This window comes from Schistosoma mansoni, assembly GCF_000237925.1.
Source record: "Schistosoma mansoni, WGS project CABG00000000 data, chromosome 1 unplaced supercontig 0071, strain Puerto Rico, whole genome shotgun sequence".
NCBI classification, from domain to species: Eukaryota; Metazoa; Platyhelminthes; class Trematoda; order Strigeidida; family Schistosomatidae; genus Schistosoma; species Schistosoma mansoni.
Genome location: NW_017385989.1, coordinates 1,470,385 through 1,497,368, shown reverse-complemented (window position 1 = coordinate 1,497,368; position 26,984 = coordinate 1,470,385). Strand labels below are relative to the sequence as shown.

Sequence of the window (26,984 nt, the reverse complement as noted above, 5' to 3'; positions counted from 1 at the left end):
TATTTTCATAGTTGACATCATGAGTCAATTGAAGCTAGACCACCATGGAAAACCTGAAAGCACTGTACGGCCGGTTCGTCCTACTATGGGACTGCTCAGCAGTGCGCATCCACGATCCCGCACTCGCGAGATTCGAACCCAGGACTTACCAGTTTCGCGCCGGAGCTATGTTAACATGTTTATTGCAAGGGGAAAGTTCCCTTCCTCCAAGATATGAAATACTCTTCAGTAAACACAATTAAAACTAAACATTAAGAGTGGTTTAATCTGAGATATTTATTTCGCTAGGAAACAATACTATTGAGAACAAGAAGTATACAGTGTAAAGATAGTTATCATACACTGATTCATTACTAGTCAGATTATTATAGTATCTTACTTCTTTGTCAATAGAAATGCTAAATTATTTAATGATAAAAATTCACTAATGAATGACCTCAAAGACTGTTAGTTTAGTTAAATGTTATCAACAGTCGGACAACAACTTTTGTCTCAGAAGTGAGTTTCAGTAGGAAAAATCCCTGAAGCATTTGCAATATATCTTCAGCCCTCTGATCAGTCAGATTTACTCAACTACCTTGTTTCTATATTGACGTGTGTTTATCAAGAAAAAAATGTTACACAACATGGTCTAGCTTCAATTGACTCACGCTTTCAACTATGATAAATACTGAATCTCCACAAAACCCCTTCTGATAATAAATATATATAAGTCTATAGAAAGATAGAAAAGTAATTTGAGATTTCAAATATCAAAAAGGGTTGCGTAATAATTAGGGGGGTACAGAAAAATAGGAGGATGAAAATAATTTACATCAAAGATAACTTTTTGATATGTGTTTGTTCTCTGAGCTGGATGGTTTGGTCGTGGAGCTTTCATCGTCCTTCTGAACGACATTCACTTGACAGGTCTGAAGAAAAATGAAAAACATAAAGATCATAATAACAATAGCATAATCATCGTGAAATCTCAGATCACACAATGATGTAACTTTAAGAAAGTCTTTTTATTGACTTATACACTTATCAAGCAACTATAAATACGAGTGTACAGGTTAAGTAAATAATTTCCCCGTAAAGAAACATTTCTCATCGCTTAAGATTCTCTTTATTTTTTTATTGAATAACACAATGGGTTACTTTACTTAAGTATGAACTTCGTCTAGTGTGACAGGTCTAATTTTTTGTTCAGTGTGACTATTATATTCCCTATATCGATTCAGAAGAACTACATTCAGTGGGTTATTATTATGTGCGAAAATCGATAATATAAATCACAGTAATTTAATCTAATGGTGATATTCATTTAGTATTGTTTGTTTGAATCTTCCCATCGATTTGTTAGGACTGCAACTGGGTCAGTCTCTAATTGGTATATGTGCATATTGTTAGTATTGCCTCGATATAGCCTTATTTCACAAGCATTGTAAGCAAAGATGGATAGTGGCTAGAAGTGGAATCCAGGATGCGTGTATCGTCCTATTTGAAACTCTTCAGCTGGATGTACCTGTATCTCAGAGTTGATGTTCACTCTGCAACTCGAACCCAGTACTTTTCGGTTCAAACGCCATCGCGTTATCCACTCAGCCACTGAGTTCTATAAGTTTTCTGCGTTCTTACATTTTCTTGTGGGAATTACAGTGGTTCCCGATTTCAAGTATAAAAAAAAGTTGGGTTAACGCACATCTGTGCCAGGTTTTACATCGATGATATTTATCTATATGTCCAGTATCAGCAGTAGGACCACGGACACAGCATTATTCCCTTTGTTTTGCAACATCTTCGTGGAGGACATTGATAGATTTTACCTTACAAAAAAAGGTGCTCTTAATTGAATCATATATGTTCGACATTTCTTGTATTTGGCACAAAATAATGTGCTTTAAAATCAGTAGAAACATATCACCTCTTCCAACTTACAGATATATCCAGCTAAAAACTTAAGAAGGGGGTTTCGTGGAGATTTTATTGATTTTATATAATTGAGATCATGAGTCAATTGAAGCCAGACCACCTAGGAAAACCTGGAAGCACTGGACGGCCATTTCGTCCTATTGTGGGACTCCTCAGTGGCAGTGCGCATGCACGATCCCACCTCGTGAGATTCGAACCCAGGACAATGGCCTTCACGTATCTAATAAGTATTTGATATAAATCACGTACCATTAATTTTTATGTTTGTTTGTTTATTTTTTGTTATATTGTAATAACTTTTGTTATTCAGACTTAAATTTGAAATGGTAAGCAGAGATGGATAGTGGCTAGCAGTGGAATCCAGGACGCGTGTTTCGTCCTATTTGGGACTCGTCGGCTGGATATGCCTGTATTTCAGAGTTAATGTTCACTCTGGGACTCGAATCCAGTACCTTCGCTCCAAACTCCATCGCGTTATCCACTCGGCCACTGAGTCCTGATAGCCACTTGCTTGTGCGATACTAAATGAATTTAAATTTGAAATGTTATTACAGTTATGTGTGGATTAAATGTTATTTTCGATTATATTGTTTCCTACTAATTTAGAAGTACTTCCACCTTAAAAGGTTGGTTTCAAGGTCATTCGTTTGTGAAAAAGAATCTACATAAACCTGCTACATGTCATCACTGTTCAGATCTTTTATGGGGAATATTAGGAACAACTGGAATGGTTTGTGAAGGTCAGTCGATTGTATAATAGGTTCCATCTTTTTGTTTTACTAGTCTAGTTTATTCTTTTTCTATCACCATGAAATTAGTTCAATAGTCTTATTTGATTTACTATTGTTCGTTACTTCATAGTGCTATTGTAGTTTCCTGTCTAATTACCGATGTAAACAGATGTTTATTACGAAGTCTTTGAGGATATTTAATGTTTTCATGGAGTTCGATATAGACAACAAATCAAGGAAAACAAATAGTTGTTTCGATTACTTGTCATTTCAATGTTACTATTAGATTTTTTCGAAATTTCTAGACTCTTTAGAAACCTTGAATTGATGACAGTTTGGTCAATTCTCAACTATCGATTATAATGTCATAAAGAAAATTACGTTCACTGTCTTAATCTTCATCTGCTGAAATGTCTACAGTAATCAAAACAACTTGAACCTATAATTGCTTTAAACCTAGATCAAATGATAATACGTTTTACATGAAATGGGTGACATGAATATCCGATATATAAGTCATTTTAATCTAGCTAGGGTAACTGATTGTTGATCTGTAAGTGTCTTTTGCATAATGTGGACGTCATTTAAAAGCTCGTCTGAAGTTCTTACTGTCATTAATGTTATAAAAATTATTTATATTTATTGATTACGGAGAATAGTTCAATCATAAGAAACTTTTCGGCATAAAAAGATTGAGTTTGAAGAACCATTAACAGTCATACTCAACTAGATAGCTATCTCATCCTAGTTTGGGAATTTTATCAACCACAACCCTGACAGGTAATAAATTCAGAATCTTTAAGTCTCATAGCTGACACGGTGAACCAGGATGTATCAATTACATAGTTTGGTAGATTAGTTTAATCATGAAGCCTCCTTCATTTCTGTGTAAAGTACAACTTCTACCCTCAACAATGAGTATGCAATAAGACTGTCATCCTTTCACTTTTGAGTTTTTTTAACATTTTAGTATTTTATGTGACATACTGACGGTCAACATAAAATACTGATAATCACTGAATAGTTGTTTTCTGTTTATAGTGTTATTAAGCAATGTCTGGTCAATAAAAAAACTCCAGTATTGGTGGTTGTGGAGATTGTTGAATTTTTTATCGAGAACACAAACCGATCTAAGTTAGACAATCACTGAATTAGGATCCAATAATGATTAGGGTTTCATCCGTGAGAATGAAGATTCTGTTCATTGTATGGTTATCAGAATTTAATGAGATAGTCTGTAATTTGTGCCTTAATACATTAGATTGTCCCCAGTCGTGTTCACATTCACTACAATATGATGTAAAGTCATTTAAGTCCGGATTCAGGGTTAATTTTAATTAAAATATTAGTAGGATATCAATAGAAATAACTTATCAGACATCTGCTGAATTCTCGTAGTTAACCAATAAAAAGCAGCTGTTACATCATTTGTTTGGAAATATGTTTCATAGTTCACTCAGCAATTCATTTTTTATCATTTGTTTGAATCTTCTCATCGATGTTTAGGACTGCAACTGATCAGTTTCCTATTGTTATATGTGCATCCTGTGCGGATTGCCTCGATATTACCTTAAGTCATAAGCATTATATGCAAAGGTAGGACGAAATGCGCGTCCTGGATTCCGCTACCAGCCACCAACCATTTATACTTATAACGCTTGTGACCTAAGGTAATATCGAGTCAATCCTCACACGATGAACACATGACAACAAGAGACTGGTCAATTGCAGTCCTAGACATCAATGGGAATTAGTAGTAGCAGTGATAGTAGTCGTAGTTTTAGCTTAGTAAGACTGTTTTCATCACAAATCAGATTGATTGTCATATTCCTGTAATACTTTTTTTCTCTCCCTCTTTTTCTAAAAACAAACAAACAAACAGTTTGTAATTTTCTAGCCCATGAAAAGTGTATGCGTTCAGTTGTGACAGCATGTACTTGTATTGCACCATTTTTAACCAAGGTTAGTAAACGGTTATTGTGTTTCATTTTATATTTTCGTTCAGATTAATTTTCTAGATTTTCCTGTCTTTCGTACGCAGAAATTATGGAGACTTTAATAAACAGGATCATGGTTTTAAGACTCATTTATGTTTTACTGAATATATGATATTAAACAAATCAGTTTTTAACTCGTTGGTCACCCATGCAAGTACTGACCGGGTCCAACGTTGCTTAACTGCGGTGATCGGACGAGAACCGGTGCTTTCAACGTGGTAGGGTCGCCGGCAACTCGTTGGTATAGACAATGTTATCATTATCAGTACATCAATGTAATTTGGAACTGTGGCTTAATTGTTAAAATACTCGATTTTTAACTAGCTATCATAGGTTGAGAATATCTGTTTACCAACTAGTCTCTTTAAATAAACTAGACAGAAACTGAGGATTTACTAGATCAGAATACAGATCCGTTTTTTTCGCTATCTGCCACTGTTAGTTGCTGTGATTATCTGCTCATCAGTTGCATTTAGTATCATGGTATTCATTAGCTTTTAAGAACTACTTATTGGAAGAATATTGACAGGAATTTAGAGTAAAAATAAAATGTTATAATCAAAAGTGTATACTTGAAATACAGCGCAATAAGTCAACCATAAACAAAGTAGAACATGGTGTACATGTGCATTGGTTCAGATCTTCATACTGTCTCAATAAATCCCAGAGTTTCAGAACCAGTGGTAGTAAAAAAAAACATCGAGTACAAACAATATGATTTGAAAAAATTAAAATGAATTCATGGGTTTGAAAGTTTAGAAAGTTTTTAGAATTCAAAATTCAAAAGAAGTTAAACAACGAATGCATCTGGGTTGTTATGACCGATTTAAAGTTATATCTCTTAACGTTTCCGGCCATTGATCAGGATACTTTGTTGATTAGTACACATAACAAACATGTCATCAACATATTGGGAATAGTTATTCGTTTGAAGGTTAACTATATTTCAAAATATAGATGCTAATATTACTTAATTTATATTATGCCGGGTTAGGTGTACATTGTGATTAGGATGAGAAGAGATTTTCCATTACTGTTCAATTGCATGGTAATTGAGAAAGTTTAAAATTAGTTAGATGTACCAATATACTTGAACAGAATTCGAATATAGTGATGTTGAAACTCTAACCATATTGTACTTCATTACTTACTTACTTACTTACGCCTGTTACCCCTCGTCGAGGAGCATAGGCCGCTCACCAGCATTCTCCATCCAACTCTGTCCTGAGCCTTCCTTTCCAATTCTTTCCAGTTGTTATTCATGCTAGTGTATAACGCGGTTCATTGTTGACACTTTACTACTTATGTCAAAATCAAAATGCTTATTTTCTCTTAACAAACACTGTTTCACAAAAGTATGTAGATCTTAATATTTTCTCTACTAAACCTCATTTGTTTGTGTTTATAATTCAATGGATGAAGTGTTGATGTTTGAAATAAAATCCTTTGTGTGAATATCATCACTTTGATCCGGTTGTATCCATCTGACAAGTCTCATCCAGGATTAAATGAATATCCTGAATTCCACTGCTAGACACTATCTAACTTTAAACCTAAATCTTATATTTAATAATAAAAAAACATTATCAAAAGCTTAGGAATGCGTTTGTTCATTCTTTTTTGTAAGTAGTTTTATAACTTACATCACTAACTAGGTTTAATGAGACAGCCATTGAAAAAAAAGGAGGCATCAAATAGATGGTCAGATCTAGTATTGAACTCCTTAACAGCGCCCATCCACATCTCCACCAGGGATCATACCTTAGACTTTCAGATCTCTCTGCCAACAATTACCCATTAAAACTACTCTGTTGGCATTCTACGCTACACTTTCAGTTCCAATCAAACAAAAAAGATAAACAAAATTGGATAATGGCTAGCAATGGAGTCCAGGGAGCGCGTTTCATCCTATTTGGGACTCGTCGGTTGGATGTACCTGTATCTCAGAGTTGATGTTCACTCTGGGACTCGAACCCAGTCCCTTTCCCTTCAAACGCCATCGCGTTATTCACTCAACTACTGAGTTCAGATCGCCATTTGTTTGTGCAATGGGATGAAGTCTAAATTCAACTAATTATTGTTTGTTTGAATCTTCTCATTTATGTCCACTATCCATCTTTGCTTACAATGCTTGTGAATTAAAGCTATATCGAGGCAATACGCATAGTATGCACATATGCTAATGAGAGACTGACCAGTTGTAGTCCTAAACATCAATGGGAAGATTTAAACAAACAATAATTAGTTGAAATAACTCTATTATTTGAAAAGATACTAATAATGTAAATGATATGGTGAAGACAAAGTTCATAATCAGACATGATCATATTTTAATGTATAACATTTTCATCAGAGTAAACACTGTAGCAGTCATCACACTCTTGTAAGTAGAAAGTTATCTTCAGATAGTATTCTGTAGAGAACACATACACTTTCAGAAATTCCCCTACCTAAAATATCGTTATTATTTTTTGAGATGATTGATTGATTGTTTTTCCCTTTTCTCCTTTCTATTCCCCTTTATATATATATATATATATATATTGATCATTTAATTATCTATTCACTAGTTTATTATTAATTCTAATAATATGGGTTATATACCTCATTTGAATAACCAATAAATGTATCATTATCTGAAATAAAAACTAAGGTCAGTAAGGAGGAGTAAAGAAAAAAAAAAGAATCCTATGATTATCGTTCGTTTCACTAGTTCATTTTTTTCTTTGCTTAAATATCGTTTTTTTTTGTTTTTATACGTTTGTTTTTGTTTTTTCCTTTTTTGTAAAAAAGGATCCTGTGCCTCATTGTTGGTCAGAAATTGGTCATTTTAAAAGGAAATTTTGTAATGTTTGCCGTAAACGTGTCGATGATTTATTGGCATTAAAATGTGAAAGTATGTTTTAATTTTATTTTATAATACTTAGAGAGACACACAGAGAGAGAGAGAAAGAGGGGGAAGTCAACAATATCATTTATTCAATATATATATCCAACCAATAAATCGTAAATAATTTTTATATATACTTGAAATCATGAGTCAATTGAAGCTAGACAACCATGGAAAACCTGGAAGCACTAGACGGCCATTTCGTCTTATTGTGGGACTCCTGGGCAGTGTTCATCCTTTATCTCGCCTCGCGAGATTCGAACCCAAGACCTACCATTCTCGCGCCAGAGCACTTGACGGATAGACCACTGAGCCTGCTGGCATCCAACGGTGTTAATGTTTAAGTTTAACCAATCCACGAAGTTGAGCAACCATTTCACCAATTGTCTTCAGTGAGTTAATATCTCCCAACAGACCTAGTTGAACTCCACTGGTTACTGCTTGTCACTAGAACTCCAGGAAATACCTCGTGGAGCCAGTCACTAGTGAGCAGATGATAAGATGAAACTTGTGTCATGAATTTCATTGTTAGCTATCGTCTAAATAAAAAAAACTCATTCAAGATTATGAAATACAATCTATGCAGATAGACAACTTACATAGATTACTAGCCACCATTTAATTATAAACATCTTCAAGTGAATGTCCTATTGTGGGACTCCTCAGCAGAGCGCATCCATCAAATCACTGTTGCATATTGACATGCACGATGAAACATGGTACTATTGTAGTGAACAAAACACAACTGGGGACAATCGAATGTATTTAAGCAAAGATTACAGACTATCTCAATAAATTCTGATTACCAAACAATGAACAGTCAATTTGCAAATTAACAACCAATTGTTTCAATCTTCACTGTTTCTTCTCTTATTCCATTGCTCATGCATTTTCCAGACGTTTGCGTTTCATTTCAGTTCTTTCCTCATCGGTCTTCTGCCAAAATACATTCTATGTCTGACCCACACCATATACTACTTATATGGATATAAGTAGACCACACCACACTATTTGAATTCTTGTCTGTGTTCATGAATGTTTTCGGTAAAGTGATAGCTCGTTTTGTTCAGTGTGATGATTTTTGCAGTTAGTACATACACTATACTTGTCTTTTGTTGGTCGCTCGTTTCGGTTCACATAAAAGTGTAAAGAGAGAGATAATGGGATGGAAGAAAAACTATTGAGTAATTACTGTTTTGAGGTACATAATTTCCTAAGATTTTTAATCGAATCAGTCAAAAAGATCAGTGTTTCAATAGCTACCATTTTAAATCGTCTCTCTATGCTTGCAGCACTTTGAATCAGACGCCTTGTAGCTCACATCGTCAATGACCGATTATCAAGGATATAAAAAAAATCCCATAAGTTCACACATATTTTCCACAGTATCATCGTCAATTTTTTTCTGGTCTTCCTAATAATTGGGGGCTAATTCAAGAGTTATTAGAGGCTAAGTACAACTTGAGCTAAAGTATATTTGAGTTCGGTTCATTCAATGTCTAAACGCTTGAGTTTACCATCGGATTGTTGTTTAGATTTCCTTAGCGAGTGAAAGATTATTACAATAACCCTATATAACAACTAAATCGAAATTGAACTAAATTTAAGCTCTCATCCATCCGTTTTTCAGTGTTCAATAATCCTATGGTATCCAGCATTTTCGAACATTTTTTCTTTTTGTTTAATGCGTAACTGTTGTATATAAGAGTTCTCTTTTCATTAGAGATTTTATTTCGAACATCAGAAGTTATCCATATCTGTTCTTCAGTCTGGTGCATCTCAATACACCGAATGTAAAATACAACTGAAATAAAAGGGCTTGAAATATAACGTAAAATTTATCATCATCTATGCAGCACTCATCCACCTAAATGAATGGAAAAATGATAGAAAATGTTGGTTATCATTTACTTACTGGACATTCAAAGATGGATGGATAACGTCACATGAATATCGTTACATTAGGACATGATGAATTTTGTTAAATTATGTTTTGCCTAAGCTTCTATAGTCATTCATCAGTGGTGCCGATTTACTCAATTATTTATTTGTTCATTTGAACACATAAATATTGGTAAAAAGGTGCACCAGATATATATGCGCCACACCAATCTCATTTGATTTGTGTGAGGGCTTTGATACTGCCCAGGTGCCCGAACCGAAGCAGGTGGTTTTCTTATGGGGCCACACTCGGAGCCTTTGACCTAAAGATCTGATCCACAAGACAGTGGAGCATCGTGAGGAGATGCAGTCCCATGGTAGCCGATGACCAACGAGTGAATAATACGGCATTTGTTCCCTCAGGATACTGGAGCCAGTCCATGTGCACCATTGGTTTGGAATTAGGGTTTTCCAACTCCCCAAGGCTGACTTTCCGTGTCCACCGGTTAAAGCGTAGGACATTCGCTTTTCGTCCTCTCAATTTCGTGAATAACACCCCCACCACGAGAATGCAGTGAGTAGGACTTCCCTGACAGAGGCTATAAACGCGTGGCCATATGAGAGTATTTGGAGAGGGAGAACGGACTCTCCCCACTCTCGGCCGTACCAGGGCATTTGGGGGCAATCATAATAAATAGTAATATATGATTAGTTAACTATCAAATAACAATTGTTTTCTTATCATTAAGATAAACTGGAACCGAGTTTTACTACTCTCATTCAATTCAGTTTAAAATAGAAATTATTCAGGGGCTTTTTTTGAGTATTTCTGTTGAAATATGTATAATAGGTATGTATGATAGGTCCTGGGTTCGAATCTCGCGAGGCGGAATCGTAGATGCGCACTGTTGAGGAGTCCCACAATAGGACGACACGGCGATCCAATGCTTCCAAGTTCTACATGGTGGTTTGGCCTCAATTGACTAATGATTTCAACTATAAAGTGAATAGATAAATTCGATTTCCATTTTACTAAAAAACATTATTTGGTATATTAATAGTATCGTATCCCTTAAGCTACATAGTTTAACTGATTATGATGTTATCTAGGGTGAAAACGAAAGTTTTACATCTACCTAACTCGGAATGGACATTGATAATAAAGAATTCATTTATGTTGTAAATCTTTTCTCATTATTTAACGTACTTTTAGAAGAAATACTGTTTGTATAAATACATGTTTATTAACAAAACTATGCTTAATATTATGTTCCCCGTTAGACCTAAAGTTTCTGCGCTCAGTCTCGTATCTAGGGTTGCCCTTGTACTATATCCTAAGAGTTCGCATAAATTTCTCGACATAAATTTCAGAACCCCCCCCAAAAAACAGCTCAAACATTTTGTCCAATTAACATCGAATAGCCATGTCCTGGAGACATCCAGTAAAATTAAAGGATTATGTATCATACTATGATTGGGTAATTAAGTATGTCACTATAAAATTACGTGTATTTTCAGATGCATTTAAAAGGTCAAGGCAACACTCAAACCTATAAATAAATTTGTTTTTGGTACAGAAATTAACCTTAAAGTAAAGCTTCTATGATCACTTCTTACCTTTTATCTACTTTTCCGGCTCAAGCGTAGGATTATAATAATTTAGAAAGAGGATAGGAATTCAGCATCAAGAGTTTGCATAGTAGATATGTTACTACACTAACTTTGAATAAAAGAACCTGTCAAACACGATTTGACATTTAGACATTATTGCAGTTCATAATAGTCTGGGGTCTTTAAAGTGATCATGTTTAACTGAAAGAAATTCGATGCTCAAGTTTAAGATGAAAACTAGGGAGCACGGGACAGCTACTTCATCCTAGTATGAATTCTCCAGAAGTATGCACCCACTACTTCTTCGTGAGACAAACCCATTACCTTCATATCTCAGAGTGGAAACTTAATCACTAAAGTTATTGGGCTCCCATACGGTGGTATAATTGCAACTTAAGACAATTTAATCACCACTTGTGAGTTTCATAGTAATACGAAACGAATTTTCGGTCCTCACTAATTATCACTGTTATCGCATCCGAGATCAACTTTCGACGAATGCAACCTACAAATCAAACTCACCTCTACTAAACCCCTTCATCTTGACACTCATATATTAACATTCTTCATCCCTCTTCTTTATCTAACTTCATGTTGAACATTTTGTTGAGAGTTCACAAATATCTCGTTACAAAGTCTCTAGAGTCACATAGAGTCCGAAGTCACATAAAATCATAAATACACCCGATTTTCTTTGCATAATTAACCTTGGATTAAAATTCTTACTCATGTTTTGAGCCTATTCTCTTTTGTTCGAGTTGAAATACAGAAGTAGTCTGAGATTATAGAAGGCAGCTAGGAAGTTAGTAACGAGCATTCAGGTAGTAGAACTGTCACGTATAAATTCTAATCAATCATAAATACTATACTTATCATCGTGAATTTCTTTCGTTTTCTTGTTATTATGATTATCTGTCCTGTTTCGAATCTCAATCCTGACTACATTGACCAAAGTTTTCGTAATATGCTTACTCTGTTAGAAATTTTTGGCTTATTTAGTTAGTAAAGAATCTTGAAATTAATTGATATATTTATTTCATCCCTCAAGTTTCATTGTTATGGCTTTAATTTTGAAAGCAGTTGAATGAGTATCAATTTTACTTCATTTGTGGGAAGGTTATCTGTTTCACCTTATTGTAATTTACAATGTGTGAGAGAATGAAAGACCAAATTGAATAATGTAGAACATGATATAAATGTGCATCGGTTCAAAGATTGTTATATTTTATATTCATTAAAGAGGTTCCGTGGAGATTGGCTTAATTTGTAGGCTGTATTCACCACCAATTTATCGCAGTTTGGGTAGCACTAGAAACCAAGAAGCTATGTACAGTTGTTTAGCTCTAGTATGGATTTTCGCAGAAGTCCTTACCAATGACCCTACCGAGAGTCAAGCCCAAGACTTTCATGTCTCTCTGTGAACTATTATATACTACAATTACCAAATCTTTATTCAATGGTAAAATTTTAACCTCAGTTCGTTTGCGATGTAACTCAATAATCATTGTCAGGTATTCGATGACAAGTGTTTTACTCTTGACATGTGCGAAATGATTTATTATATAACTAACTCATGTAAATAATGAGTCAGTTGGAGCCAGACCACCATGGAAAACTTGGAAGCACTGGACGACCCCTTCGACCTATTACGGGACTCCTCAGCAGTGCGCATCCACGATCCCGCCTCGCGAAATTCCAACCCAGGACCTATCAGTCTCGCGCTTAACCACCAGACCCTTGAGCCGGTATCCAATGGTATTAATGTCTAACTGATAGGTACTGGGGTTTGAAACTCGCGAGGCGGGATCGTGGATGCGCACTGATGAGGAGTCCCACAATAGGACGAAACAGCCGTCCAGTGCTTCCAGGTTTTTCATTGTGGCCTAGCTCCAATTTACTCATGATTTCAACTATATAAAATTACTAAAATCTCCACAAAACCCTCTTCTGATCATGTTAATAAAATAAGATTAACATCATGATGCAGTATAACTTGTCAATTAAAGAGAACATTATGTAATAGGTTAGGTTTCATTACTATAGTCATTCTGTCATGATAATGAAAGCCTAATCACATTTTCTTTCTATATATATTGGCGTGATTGAAAGTGTTTATGGAGATTAGTTTGTACAAACTAATCCTTGTCAACTGTTTTGAAAATCATTACAATCGTTATCATTCACTTGGTATTGTTTGTTTGAATCTTCCCATTGATGTTTAGGACTGCAATTGATCAGTCTCTTATTGGCATATGTGCATACTGTGCTTATTGCCTCAGTTGAGCCTTAATTCACAAGCGCGTCCTGGACTCCACTGCTAGCCACTATCCATCTTTACTTATAATCCTTATCATTGTTTACCATCGTTAAAAAGGGTTTGTAGTAATTGCATAACTATAAAATGGAATAAAAATAGTCATTTCACATATTTCTAAATTCTTCTTTATTTATTATTTAATATCTCAATGTTGACAATGATACCTACTTACTTACTTACCCCTGTTACCCCTCGTGGACGAGCATAGGCCACTCACTAGCATTCTTTATCCAACTCTGTCCTGGGCAGTCCTTTCCAGTTCCTTCCAGTTGTTATTCATCCTTTTCATATCTGCTTCTATTTCCCGGCGTAATGCGTTCTTTGACCTTCCTATTTTTCGCTTCCCTTCCGGATTCCAAGTTAGGGCTCGCCTTATAATGTACATCGATGATTCCCTTAATGTATGTCCTATCCACTTCCAACGTCTTTTCCTAATTTCCTCTTCATCTGGAAACTGACTTGTTCTCTCCCATTAAACACTGTTGCTGATAGTATCAGGCCAGTGAATGTTGAGTATTTTGCATAAACAACTGTTTATAAATACTTGTACCTTCTTGACGATGGATGTAGTAGTTCTCCATGTTTCATCTCCATACAGTAGAACTAACTGTCTTGACGTTCGTATTGAAGATTCTTACTTTGAAATTAGTTAACAGTTGTTTTGAGTTCCATATATTCTTCAATGTTGACAATGATAAGTAATCGTTATTTCTATAAAGGATATTTTCAAAGATGTAAATAGTGAATGTTAGTTTTTTTAATTAATTAATTTATTTTTCTGGCCTGGACTATTTTTTTTATTGTTGCTCTTTTTTTTTAATTTCCTTCTTTTGTTTTCTTTACCCTTAAAAGAAGAAAATTCTATTTTTAGAATTTATTCATGATTAATTGTTTACCTTATTTAGACAAGTAGGTTGGTAGGTAGGTAGGTAAGTAGATAGATGGTAGAACTTTTAGTTTATATTTCCTTCCCATGAGTCAAGGTCATGAATTGAAAATAAAGTGACTTTTTTTATTTGAAAATGATACAATTCAATATAGTCTGTCTATCTTCTACCTTCACCTCTTCCTCCTGCTACTATCACTACTACTACTACTCCTATTACTACAGCGACTATTCATATTGTCACATTAAACGACCTAATCTTTATTTACTGATTCAAAGATCCAATCTATACTGTATTAAATCTACTTATAAAATCATTTCTAATTTTATGGATAATCAATATAATTCTATCATATGGTAGTATATAAATCTTTCCCTCTTTTATATTCTTTCCCTTAATTCATACGTTTGTCGTCAGGTGAAGACATATTGATTGAGTGTATATATATTTTTTTGTTAACTCTTATTAAATAATCGAATTCCCTTTCTATCTCTCCCTCCCTCACTCTCTCTCTCTCTCTCTATCCACCTAACTATTTTTTTTTACATGGATGTATTTATTCAGTCATTTTATTGCCTTCTGTATATATATATATATATATATATATATATATATATATATATATAAATACCCATAAATGATTGCTAACTTAACTGTGATCAACAAACATGCAGTGTCACACTTGTCCTCTTAATCATTCTTTAGAAAAAAAAGTACTAAGAAAGAAAGAAAGAAAAAAAGGGGGGAGGGGAAATTTTCAGAACTCTATCTATTTGTTCATTCGCCTTTTGAATATGTCTCCATCTTTATATGTATCTATGCATTTATCTTGTCTTTCGATATATATATATATAGAAGTATAAGTACAGTAAAATCTCATGTCCATTTGATATATATATATATATATATATATATATATATATATATATATATATATATATATGGTCATAGATGGTCATAGAAAACAACAACTGAACAGCTGTAGTTAGTTAGTTAGTTAGTTACTTAGTTAGTTAAGTATATTTACTACTAAAGGGATAATCTATTCAATGAAGAGTTTAGGTCAAAATAATATATATACATATATTAGAATATAACTATTCTCTTACTCCGCTCACTTTGTTTCCTATCAAAATACACATATACATAGATCTTTCCTACGAGTCATTTTGTTTTTTCTCGTTTGGATCTTTTTTTTTCTCTATTTTTGCGGATATAGCTATTATTGATTAAAATTGATATTATAAACTTAATATAGATGTATATTTATGTATTAGGATGAGTGAATATGACTTGATTACTCAGTTACTACTTTTTACTGTTTCCAAATTGTTTGTTATTCAGTTTTAAGAATTACAACTGATCAGTCTTTGTGGGCATTTGTCACTCCGAGGGGATTGTCTCGATGTGATTATTAAATCATAAGTTCTGTTAGTAAAGTTAGATTGTGATTGAAGTTGGTATCCATAATATGTATGGTAAGCAGAGATGGATAGTGGCTAGCAGTCGAATCCAGGAAGCGCGTTTCGTCCTATTTGGGACCCGTCAGCTGGATGTACCTGCATCCCACAGTTGATGTTCACTCTGGGTCTAGAACCCAGTACCCTCGCTTCAAACGCCATCGCGTTATCCACTCGGCCACTTAGTCTTGATAACCACTTGCTTTTGCGATGGGGTGAGGTTGAAATTTACTAAGTATTGTTTGTTTGAATCTTCCCATCGATTTGTTAGGACTGCAACTGGTCAGTCTCTAATTGGCATATGTGCATACTGTGCGTATTGCCTCGATATAGCCTTATTTCGCAAGCATGGTAAGCAGAGATGGATATGTATGTTATACTATTTACAATTTGTCAGTCTGATGTAATGGGACCCTAAACCTGATCGTCATATTGAAACTTGAACTCAGTTGTAAAACATTGACATTTGTCTCAAAAGGTACTGTGTTAGACCCCCAGTGTAAATATCAACACTGGGGATATACTAACACTCAAATGAGCAGTCCCAAATAGCAGGAAACATGCCTTCTGGATTCCACCCCTATGTGCAATCCAATATTATTAATAATCCAATCCAAGTCAATATAAAGATCATTAGGGGTTTGCTAAGTAATTGACATATGCATAGTTTTTGTATTCCAGCCATAATTTTCATGACTAGGGTTTTCGACATCAATCAGAATATTATCTTCATTTAAAAATACTTACTTACTTACTTACTTACTTACTTACTTACTTACTTACTTACTTACTTACTTACTTACTTACTTACTTACTTACTTACCTAATTACTTACGCCTGTTACTCCCAATGCAGCATAGACCGCCGACCAGCATTCTCCAACACACTCACTTTGTCCTGCCACTTCCTTTCTAGTTCTATCCATTTTTGTTTATTCTTCTCATGTCTGTCTGTATTTCTCGGCGTAATGTGTTCTTTGGTCTTCCTCTTCTTCTTTGGCCTTCAAGATTCCATGTGAGAGCTTGTCTTGTGACGCAGTTGGGTGATTTCCTAAAGTGTGTCCTATCCACTTCCAGTGCTTCTTCCTGATTTTTTCCTCTGCTGGAATCTGGTTTGTTGTCTCCTACAGTAACTTGTTGCTGATGGTGATTACTACAATCGTAACACTTGATATATCGGTTGTGTCTAAGTGATTATACACATTGAAAGGATCTTAATTTAATTGTCATAATCATAAATTGCCTAATAATTTATTGGAAAGGTTTACGTTTTCCTGTTATTTAAGAAATCTCATAATTAATCTTAATGATACATTCAGCACCCTCCTTTCCTGTATCAAGAAAACCTGTGAATATTCACATTTCCATAAGATACATGAACACGAAACTACATTATTTGAACTAAAATTTTTATAGCTCTGGATGTAAACATTCTGTACAAGTACAAATTCATATTTTTGCTTCTAAATACAAAAATATCTCAGTCAGTCATAAACATTGTAAAATCTGGCACATATGGAAACCAATTTTAGTAATGCGATAATTGGAGTTAGTAGATAAGGAAACCAACTTGACCTAGGCTTCATACTATATGACAATTGTTTGCAAGATGTAACTGTGATATTAGGGGGTGGTCCTGATGCTCCCTGGAGGATTCAATCTACTGGCACCCAGCCTCATAGTCAGAGACATCACCACTGAACTATTTGGACATTGGCTGACCTCCTGTAGACTGAGATATATACATAAAATTGACTGATCACTAACTAGTGACTGACTTCATGTATGTCAAGTCTTTTTTGGTTGATAGAGCTCAATCAGCACTACAAGGAATTTGGCATAAACGACATTGATCTCTGTTCAGTGATCAGTCAATTGTTGATCGGTCCAAATTACCAAACCATATCAACACATCCAGTCAAAATTAGTAGTAGTATCAGTGATAATAATAAAAAGAAATGTAAGAAATAAACAAAAACCGAACTAATTTTAAAACACAAGCTAAATAATCTGTGTTTTACTATCTCTAGTACAAGGTTGTGTAGAATAATTTGCATAAATTCATTCTGAATTGCAATAAACCTTCGGTAATATAGCTATTACCATCATTACTGCTGATACTTTCTCCCTTCCATCTTGGCACTCATGCTCAGTCTTTTTTTCTCCTTGCTAATATTTCCGCCTGTAGCTCCTACGGGGGCTACTGCTGGTCCCAAGCGCGGATAAAGGAGGATTTTTGTCGACACAATAATACGCTAAAGTTATCCGTTTGTAAATTTTAGATTTCCCAACTTAGTTCATTCTAATATCTGAATTTGAAAACCTTTTGGTGAGGCAGTTGCATAGGAACAATTTCTGAATGTATCGATTTCTTGACTGCTTGGCTAAACCATTCATAAGGAATACAAAATCAAACTAGACAATCTTGTTGAGACCATTGGACAGGAAAATTAGCATATTTCACTTCAATATTTATCAGTAATAGACTGTTTATCAATCTAATATTCACTTGTATCATTACCGAATGCTCGTAGTTATAGCTATGAAGTTTATTCCTAACTAAAGATGTTTGGGATGCGTTTCTCCCCATCTAAATATAAATTGTTACTCCAGGACTGGCCTGCGTCAACACCTGAACTAAGGATAGGGAGTGAAGTATTCGCACGCGTCGACAACTTCGCTTATCTTGAAAGTCTGATCAGCTCTAATGGGTTGGTGTCTGACGAAATCTCAGCACGGATTCAAAAAGCTCGTTTGGCTTTTGCCAACTTACGTCACCTATGCCGTTTATCAATTAAGGGACGAGTATACTGCGCAGCAGTCTGTTCTGTTTTACTTTACGGCTGTGAAACATGGCCATTAAGAGTAGAAGATATTCGTAAGTTACTAGTATTTGACCACAGATGTCTTAGAAATATTGCTCGCATCTTCTGGTATCACCGGGTAAGTAATAGTGAGGTTAGATGCAAAGTATCAGGGAATGGTGGTAAATCAGTTGATGAATTCATGAAGCTTCATTGACTGAGATGGTTGGGTCACGTGTTGTTACGTATGCCTGAACACCGATTACCACGACGCTCAATGCTGACTAGTGTTGGGGATGGTTGGAAGAGAGTTAGGGAAGGCCAAACGAAAACGTGGCATCAGTTCTCGAAGTCACTAACTTCTAGTCTGAGCCATGTTGGTAGATGCAAACTACTTGGTTGGGGTCCGCGTGACTATCGAAACAAAGGTTGAAGACTCTAGGTGACATGGTTGAGAATCGATCACAATGGCGTAGGTGTATACACTTTTTATCTTCTTTTAAACCTTGAGATTAAAATTGCTTCATATCTTTCTTTCTACCAACTAATTCTTTCTTCCTGTAATATATTCTTATACATAATCTTTCTTTTATATATTACCACCAATTAATTAACTACTATGACGTCGGTGTTCATCGTGTGCTAACGAGGTATGGCAACTTGGACCGATGCATAAATGTGTCTTGTCCTACGTTGTAGCTGACTGACTGACTGAAAGACTCTTTGGTCATTTTTATGACCATAAATTTTACTTAGAAGAACAAAATAAACCAACTGTGTTCATAAGATTTCATAAACAAACAAATTAATGCATTATACTTAAAAATAACAACTTGCAACGCCTTCAGCTTATAACTAATTCTATAGGATAAAAGCCTGTTATGGGCATACAAAATGGGATACATTTCAACGAGTTGGATAAAAAAGTAGAATTATCACAGAAATGATGACTTTAGGTGGAAACTTCAGTTAAAATATTATTGAATACACTTGATATACCAACTAAAACAGCAGAAAATGTTGAATACATCTCAAAAGTGAAATAGGATTATCTCACATTATTATCATTATTACCATTACTATTACCGTTATTACATCAATGGGAAGATTCAAACAAACAATACTAAATGAATTTAAACTTCACCCCATTGCGCAAGCAAGTGGTTATTAAGACTCGGTGGCCGAGTGGATAACGCGATGGCGTTTGAAGCAAAATGGTACTGGGTTCGAGTCCCAGAGTGAACATCAACTGTGAGATACAGGTACATCCATCTAACGAGTCTCAAATAGAAAGAAACGCACTTCCTGGATTCGACTGCTAGCCACTATCCATCTTTTCTTACCATGCTTATGAATTTAGGCTATATCGATACAATACACACAGGATGCACATATGCCAATTAGAGACTGACCAGTTGCAGTCCTAAAACATCAATGGGAAGATTCAAACAAAGAATACTAAGTGAATTTTATTATTATTAGTCAATCAAACATGGGCTTTTTCTACAAAGATTTATGTTTACTCTACTTACCAATTAGTGTTCTCCTTTCTTTAAATTCTAGTTTGTGAATATTATTCACATTATGAATGCTTGGATTTTGTAGCAGCAGATTGTAAACAATGTGCCACTTCTACATTGACTTCAATGGCCAAGGTGAATCATCGTCTATTTGTTTTTGTTTTTTTCTTTTCATCCCATTCTTCATAGTTAATTTACGTCAGTCATGTTGATCAAATTAGCACAGCCAAATGATGTTAAAAAGACAAATGTCAGAGTAGCATAAGCAGTAGAAGAAGAGGTTAAGTATGGATAACATGAGTTGAGAAGAAAGTATAGATTTCTGGATTAAAAAGTATCACCATAGGTGTTTTTGAAGCATTGTATATTTTGGGACTATCAAGCTAGCGATTCTGAGATTAGACTCAGAAAACTAAGTGAAAATAGCAAATCGATTGACAAGATAGTGAAACCGTATCGATTGAGATACCTGGGACACGTACTACTGATGCTTATCCACAGATTACCTTGATGCGCGATGATGGTGGGTGTAGTTGAAGATTGGAAGAAAGCTAGGGAGACCAATCGAAGGTGTGATATAAGTCCGTGAAGATACCGAATATTGGACTGGGTCATGTAGTTACGTGCGAACTACCTTGTCGGAATGAACGTGACGAATGGTTAGAGAATTTGGGTGACATGGCTTAAAATTGTTTTCAGCGACACAGATGCAATAACCCTTTGTCCTTGTTTAGATCTTAAGTTCCTAAATTCCTCACGATTTTGTGGATTGATTCATATTTTGTTCTCGAATCGTATCTTGGACATCTCCACTACTCTGAAATTCGCCCTGATAATTTTATCTCGCCGTGCTAATGGACTATAAAAACTTGAACCAATGTACACATGTACCAGATTCTAAGTCGCGTACAACTGACTAACTAGCTTTAAAAGCAAGGTTCTAAGAGAAGAAAAACAAGGAGTGCATCTAAGTCAGCATGACTGATTCTGAGCCAACCCAACATCTTCGACCAATGGCTATTAGAACCGTCCATACCTTCACTAATATAGCTATGATTTCTATTTTCTCGTTGTTTGAATACCAAATCCAAAAGTTTTCGAATAATTGATTGGACAAAATAAACAATAATATCACCAGTCAATGATGTATCCATTAAAGTTTCAAAATATGTTTTCTTGTTTTAATTATAGTCTCCAACATGTATACCTGATGCAGTTGAAACAAGAAACTCCTATATGATGTCACGTTTATTGAAGAATTTTTCAAAATCATACTCATCAAATGACCCTAATGATGTACCACTTATTGATTTTACTGATAATGAATTAACTAATAAATGTATCAATAATATTAACACTACTGCTACTTCAGCTGTCAGTAGTGCAATTCTCAGTACTATGTTTACTACTAGCAATACTAATACGTCAGTACCATTGATTTCTCATTCTTCAACAAATACACCTAAAACATCAACACAATGCACTTCAGAAATTAGTGAATTAGCTTTATTAGAAGCTGTGAAAACATTATCATCATCATCATTGTCAGTATCTCCACAAACAACTTTAGGAAGTAGTGAAGAACAAGTATCGTGTACAACCAAATCAACAACAGATACTTCTGTACCTCCTGTCAAATCTTCATTAATATCTTCACATGTACAACAATCACATCATTGGCGTGAAGGTAATTTACCAGTCAACTCAAAATGTGCATCATGTCGTAAAACATGTTGGTCTGCTGAATGTTTAACTGGTTTACGATGTGAATGGTGCGGTGTTACAGTGAGTGGAATTGTTTATTTTTTTCTTTTTTTATAGTACTTAACAATCTACTCTTAATGTATGCCTATACATGGTTTAGATAGTCAATTAACAATATAATATACTTTCTAACATTGATAATTAAATTTCAAGCATAATTTAACTCAGTGGAGATAACCAGTACGGCTTTCTGATGATAGGCAACTAATACAAATCTTAGGACCATGGTTTCCAGCAGAATATTTCAATCGCCTAACAAGTATATTTGGCGAGACTAAACTTTATGGACGACCTTTGAACGAATCTTAAATGACCTTGAGAAATATTAGCCAATCAGAAGACAGTTAGTATACAGTAAAAATATATTATACAAAACTAAAAAATTAAAGCGGATACTGTTCTTTTACATGGCTCAAAAACTTATCAAGGTCAGATATAGGTTCAGAAGTACTAAAATCATAGTGCATACGGTACAGGAACTCATCCATATGGCTCCATAGTAGTCGACCTCTGGAGCCATGATAAGGTCTCAAAAATTCTTTTAACCTCGACCACATAGCTTATTGTGGTATGTTGGTATGGTTTAGGGTTAGGGTTAAGGGTTAAGGTTTAGAGTTAGGGTTTAGAGTTAGGGTTTAGGGTTAGGGTTTAGGGTTAAGGTTTAGGGCTAGTGTCTTAACCTTAATCGTGATCGAGCGAAAAAAGTCATTTGAGTACCACAGCCACAAGTATAGGAACGTCTTAATAATCACTTCTCTTGTAGACGCTGAATTATCACGTCTTCTCTAAAAACCGCTGTAAACCGATCGTACGTAACCATCAGGTACCGAACTTAGCGCGGTGACCTTGAAAACCCGCGAAAGCTTCTGATTGGCTCGTCCATAAAGTTTAGTCCCGCCGTATATTTATTTATATTATCGATTTATGCTTAAATTTATATCATAAATGTTAATCATACATTTAAATTATTTTATAATTTTTGTTTAGGCTCATTATTCATGCTATAGAAATATACCACTAGAATGTGATTTTGGTGTATTGAGAAATATTATGCTTCCACCATATTGTGTATCAGTGCCTCGTACAAGTTTATTAGTTGAACAAATTATTGGTATGTGTAGACCTCAACCAGAAACACTAATGGGAGGTAAGTTTAATAAAGATAGCTTAATTCCATTTCTATACATTATTTTTTTTACAAATCACTAATTATACTACTTAGTTACAGAGTTGTTTGCAATGGGAAATGGTAGATTTCCATTATTAACATGTAAGGTTGTCAGAAAATTAAATATTTTATGGTCTAAGCTACAGCTATACTGTAGTTTTAATTTTATGTAGTTTTGTTTTCGCACTTAGTTAAGACAATAACACAATCATTCAGCAGTCCTAACAAGAAATCATTCTAAGTTTTTATTGAGATAACAGGAATGATTTGTGACTCAGGATATCTGGGCAACATCATTGATGAACACGGTGGATCTGATGCTGATGTGAAGGCTTGGATCGGCAAAGCAAGAGCGGCAACTAAAGAAAATCTGGAACTCAAAACAATTGTCAACCAACACCAACATCAGAATTTCCAATACAAATTTCAAGACAGTTCTACTGTATGGGGCGGAGACGTGGAGAACTACGAAAGCCATTATCCAGAAGATACAAGTGTTTATTAACAGTTGTCTATGCAAGATACTTCGGATCGGTTGGTCAGACACTATCAGCAACAACCTAATGTGGGAGACAACAAACCGGATTCATTCAGTGGAGGAAGAAATCAGGAAGAAGTGCTGGAAGCGGGTAGGATACACATTAAGGAAATCACCTGACTGCGCCACAAGACAAGCCCTCACATGGAATCCTGCAGGTCAAAGGAACAGAGGAAGACCAAAAAACACATTACTCCAAGAAATGGAGACAGACATGAGAAGAATGAACAAAAGTTGGATAGAACTAGAAACGAAGTGGCAGGACAGAGTGAATGGGTTTGAGAATGCTGCTCGGCGGCCTATGCTCCATTGGGAGTAACAGGCGTAGGTAAGTAAGTAAAAACGATTTCGATAGAGTTCTGTTCTTTAAGTCAAGCAACAAAAGCTCCATCCTAAAAGAGAATTACGAGTCAACCTACTACACACTAGGTTAAAATTTTATTCGTTATCGGAATTAACCAGATAAATCGCTTTACCAACTAAAAACACCCTATAATTAAACTACGCAACTCAAAGAATACAAATACAGTAAAGCTTTAATTGTTGGGTTATCCTTTAACTGATAAAGTGTTATTAATTTATTAGCTGTGTAAGGATAGGTTTTAAAAAATACATCACCGTACATTTAATGGTAGAAATTGGATACCCACAATCTAGTAAATACTGTTGATGAAATGTTTTTAACTAACATCCTAATCTCTAGTTCCGTAGTTTATTTATTCACAGAAGTGTGCACAAATCTTTGTTTTCAAGTTGTATACACATTCGTACTCATGATAAATATTTTTAAAGTTTTGAGGACACGCATTATTCCTTAGAATAATGAAAACCAACAGTGGTTATAAAATTTTTTATCATGGTCGGTTACTATTTGTGAAGTACATACGAATATTTACTGGTAAGGCTTCAAATTTGTTTTTGTTCAGTAGAAAAAGAGACATACAACTGAAAGATCTTCCACCAGTCAAATAGTAGATAAAAGTAGTATTACATAATTAAAACCTAACCAGCTATACACATCTTGATGTATATTTAATTCAAAATCTGAAATACAAGGTCCAGTAGAACTAAACAGTGGATAAAGTCTTATTGTAGCATACTTAGAGCACGTTACGTATCGAAAAATTATTCTGACCCATGAGGTTTGATCTTCAGCTCAAGCGACGGCCGAACTCATCGGTGATGGATAATAGACCTAACCTTTATTATACAATGTATATATGATTGACACGCCACATCATATTTGCTTTAGTATCCTACATCTGAATTATTTAGGATAGTTGCTCAATTAATTTTTTCCTACTCTTAATCCTTTCTAAGTAGTAAATTATTTTATAGAGTTGAGATCATGAGTCAATTGAAGCTAGACCACCATGGAAAACCTGGAAGCACTGGACGGCCGTTTCGTCCTACTATGGGACTCCTCAGCAGTGCGCATCCACGATCCCGCACTCGCAAGATTCGAACGCATGACCTACCATGACCGCGCCAGAGCACTTAACCGATAGACCACTGAGTCGGCCGGTATCCAACGGTGTTAATGTCTAACTTCAACCGATCCATTTATTTTATGTTTCGCCTTGATTTTTGCTACACTGTCTTTAAAATCAAGAGTATGTTAACGTAATGATTTCATTTATATCATATTTTAAAGTTCAAGCTCTTACAGATGAGTTCTCAAGCAATGGTGACAGTCCAGAAGAATCTGGGATTGAAAGGAAATCTAACAAAGATAAAACAGATCGAGACTTTGATGGTATGTCAAAATAAATACATTTTTTGCAAAGGTGTTTTTGCTACTTAAATATTAGATAAGTAGTGATAAATTATAACTGAGATTTTCATAAAACAGTTTCTCGTTTCATTAATTTTTGATTTACATTTATTACAAATACATTAAATATTTTTACATTGATATACCCATCATAATATATGTAGTCTGTTGTATGTTAACTGACAGAAGAATTTTTTTGTTCACAATCTTGTTAACAGATTACGTACGAGTCTATGATGGCTGGGGTCGCTTTCGTAAAAAACAGTGCCGATACCTCAGTCTTGGTCGTAGTGTATCTGTGCTCAAAGTGATTGAACTTTCCTTGAAAGCTTTCCAATTACCTCCAGATGAAGCAAGAGATTATTATCTCGTAGAGGTGAACGAAAAAGGTAGAACTTATTAATACCTATTTATATTTGTGTATATTTTACATTCTATATTGTGAGAATAATTCCATTCTTTGTCAAAACCAAAGCGTAAGCATAAACACTATACAACTGTCTCATTTATACTATTTTGAACATACCCATACCAAATTATGATATAATATATCATTGAATTGAAATACAATTATATTTATATTTTAAACAACAATCTCGCTGATAGAAGTCAAATCATTTCTATTATGATATTATCAACTATATAGGTTATTTTTATCTATCAGAATAGACTCTGTCAGGGAAGTCCTAATCACTGCCTATTCGTAGCAAGGGTGTTGTTTACGAAATTGAGACGAAAAGCCAATGTCCGGCGCTTTAAACGGGTTGGTGGACACAGAAAGTTCACCTAGGATCGTTGGAAAACCCTGATTCCAAACCAATGGTGCACATGGGTTCCAGTATCCTGAGGGAACAAATGGCGTACGAATTAATCGTTGGTCATCGGCTACCATGGGACTGCATCTTCTTACGTTGCTCCACTGCCTTGTGGATCAGACCTTTAGGTCGAAGGCTCGGGGTGTGGCCACCTAAGAAAACCACCTGTTTCGGTTTGGGCACCTGGGCAGTATCACAGCCCTCACACAAACCAAATGAGATTTGTGTGGCGCATATATATCTGGTACCCCTTTGTACCAATATTTATGTATTTGAATAAATAGATACAAATCAGAATATTGTAAATTTCAAATATCATTTCGAGGATAATCAACAGTGAAAGTATGATTATTGTTTACTTAAGTGTGTATAACATTTATTATATTTATAAGTATAGACTTTACCCAAACGGTCTTATCCTTATACACATATAAATGCATACCGTCATGATCATGAAAAGAAGACATCTGATAGATTGCAAACTTATGTATCTAATAGAAGTTCATTTGGCCTTTCTGTTTACAAATGGCCCACGAATAGGTCATAGTATACAAAAACTATATATTATACACCCTTATCCTCCAACCCCACTTTATATGTGCCTCTATACAGCACAATTGTGATGAAGTGATTAAAAACAGTTATTCATTCAATTACTTCTTTTGTTTTAAGGATTTCTAAACTATTGGTAAATATAGAGTTGATGTCGAATGTAAGTCGATAGTCGACTGCCAAAGAATGTAGCCAGGACATATACACCTGAACAACCCGTATATGAGTATGATTACTCATGCCACTCCAAAATTGCAACCCTCTGCAAAAAGCACAAAGTCAGACGAAATTTGCATGACGACGATCGTCAATGAAACTCCAGAACAGAAGAGCGTCCAGTATTGTGCCTAGGGGGACCCCCA

At 34.9% G+C, this 26,984-nt stretch overlaps 1 protein-coding gene across 1 annotated transcript in view; it reads left to right on the top strand.

Moving 5' to 3' along the window:
- The window catches only part of Smp_163080 (diacylglycerol kinase, theta, putative), a gene marked incomplete at its 3' end in the record, with an annotated part of 54,141 nt that overhangs the window by 4,731 nt on the left and 22,426 nt on the right, over positions 1–26,984 (top strand). The window contains exons 2-9 of the mRNA XM_018791838.1: positions 2,521–2,654; positions 4,528–4,607; positions 7,436–7,538; positions 20,055–20,146; positions 21,203–21,796; positions 22,763–22,922; positions 25,136–25,237; positions 25,474–25,644. Of these exons, the coding sequence (XP_018645060.1) occupies positions 2,521–2,654; positions 4,528–4,607; positions 7,436–7,538; positions 20,055–20,146; positions 21,203–21,796; positions 22,763–22,922; positions 25,136–25,237; positions 25,474–25,644 (1,436 nt within the window). The remainder of the gene's footprint in view (positions 1–2,520; positions 2,655–4,527; positions 4,608–7,435; positions 7,539–20,054; positions 20,147–21,202; positions 21,797–22,762; positions 22,923–25,135; positions 25,238–25,473; positions 25,645–26,984) is intronic.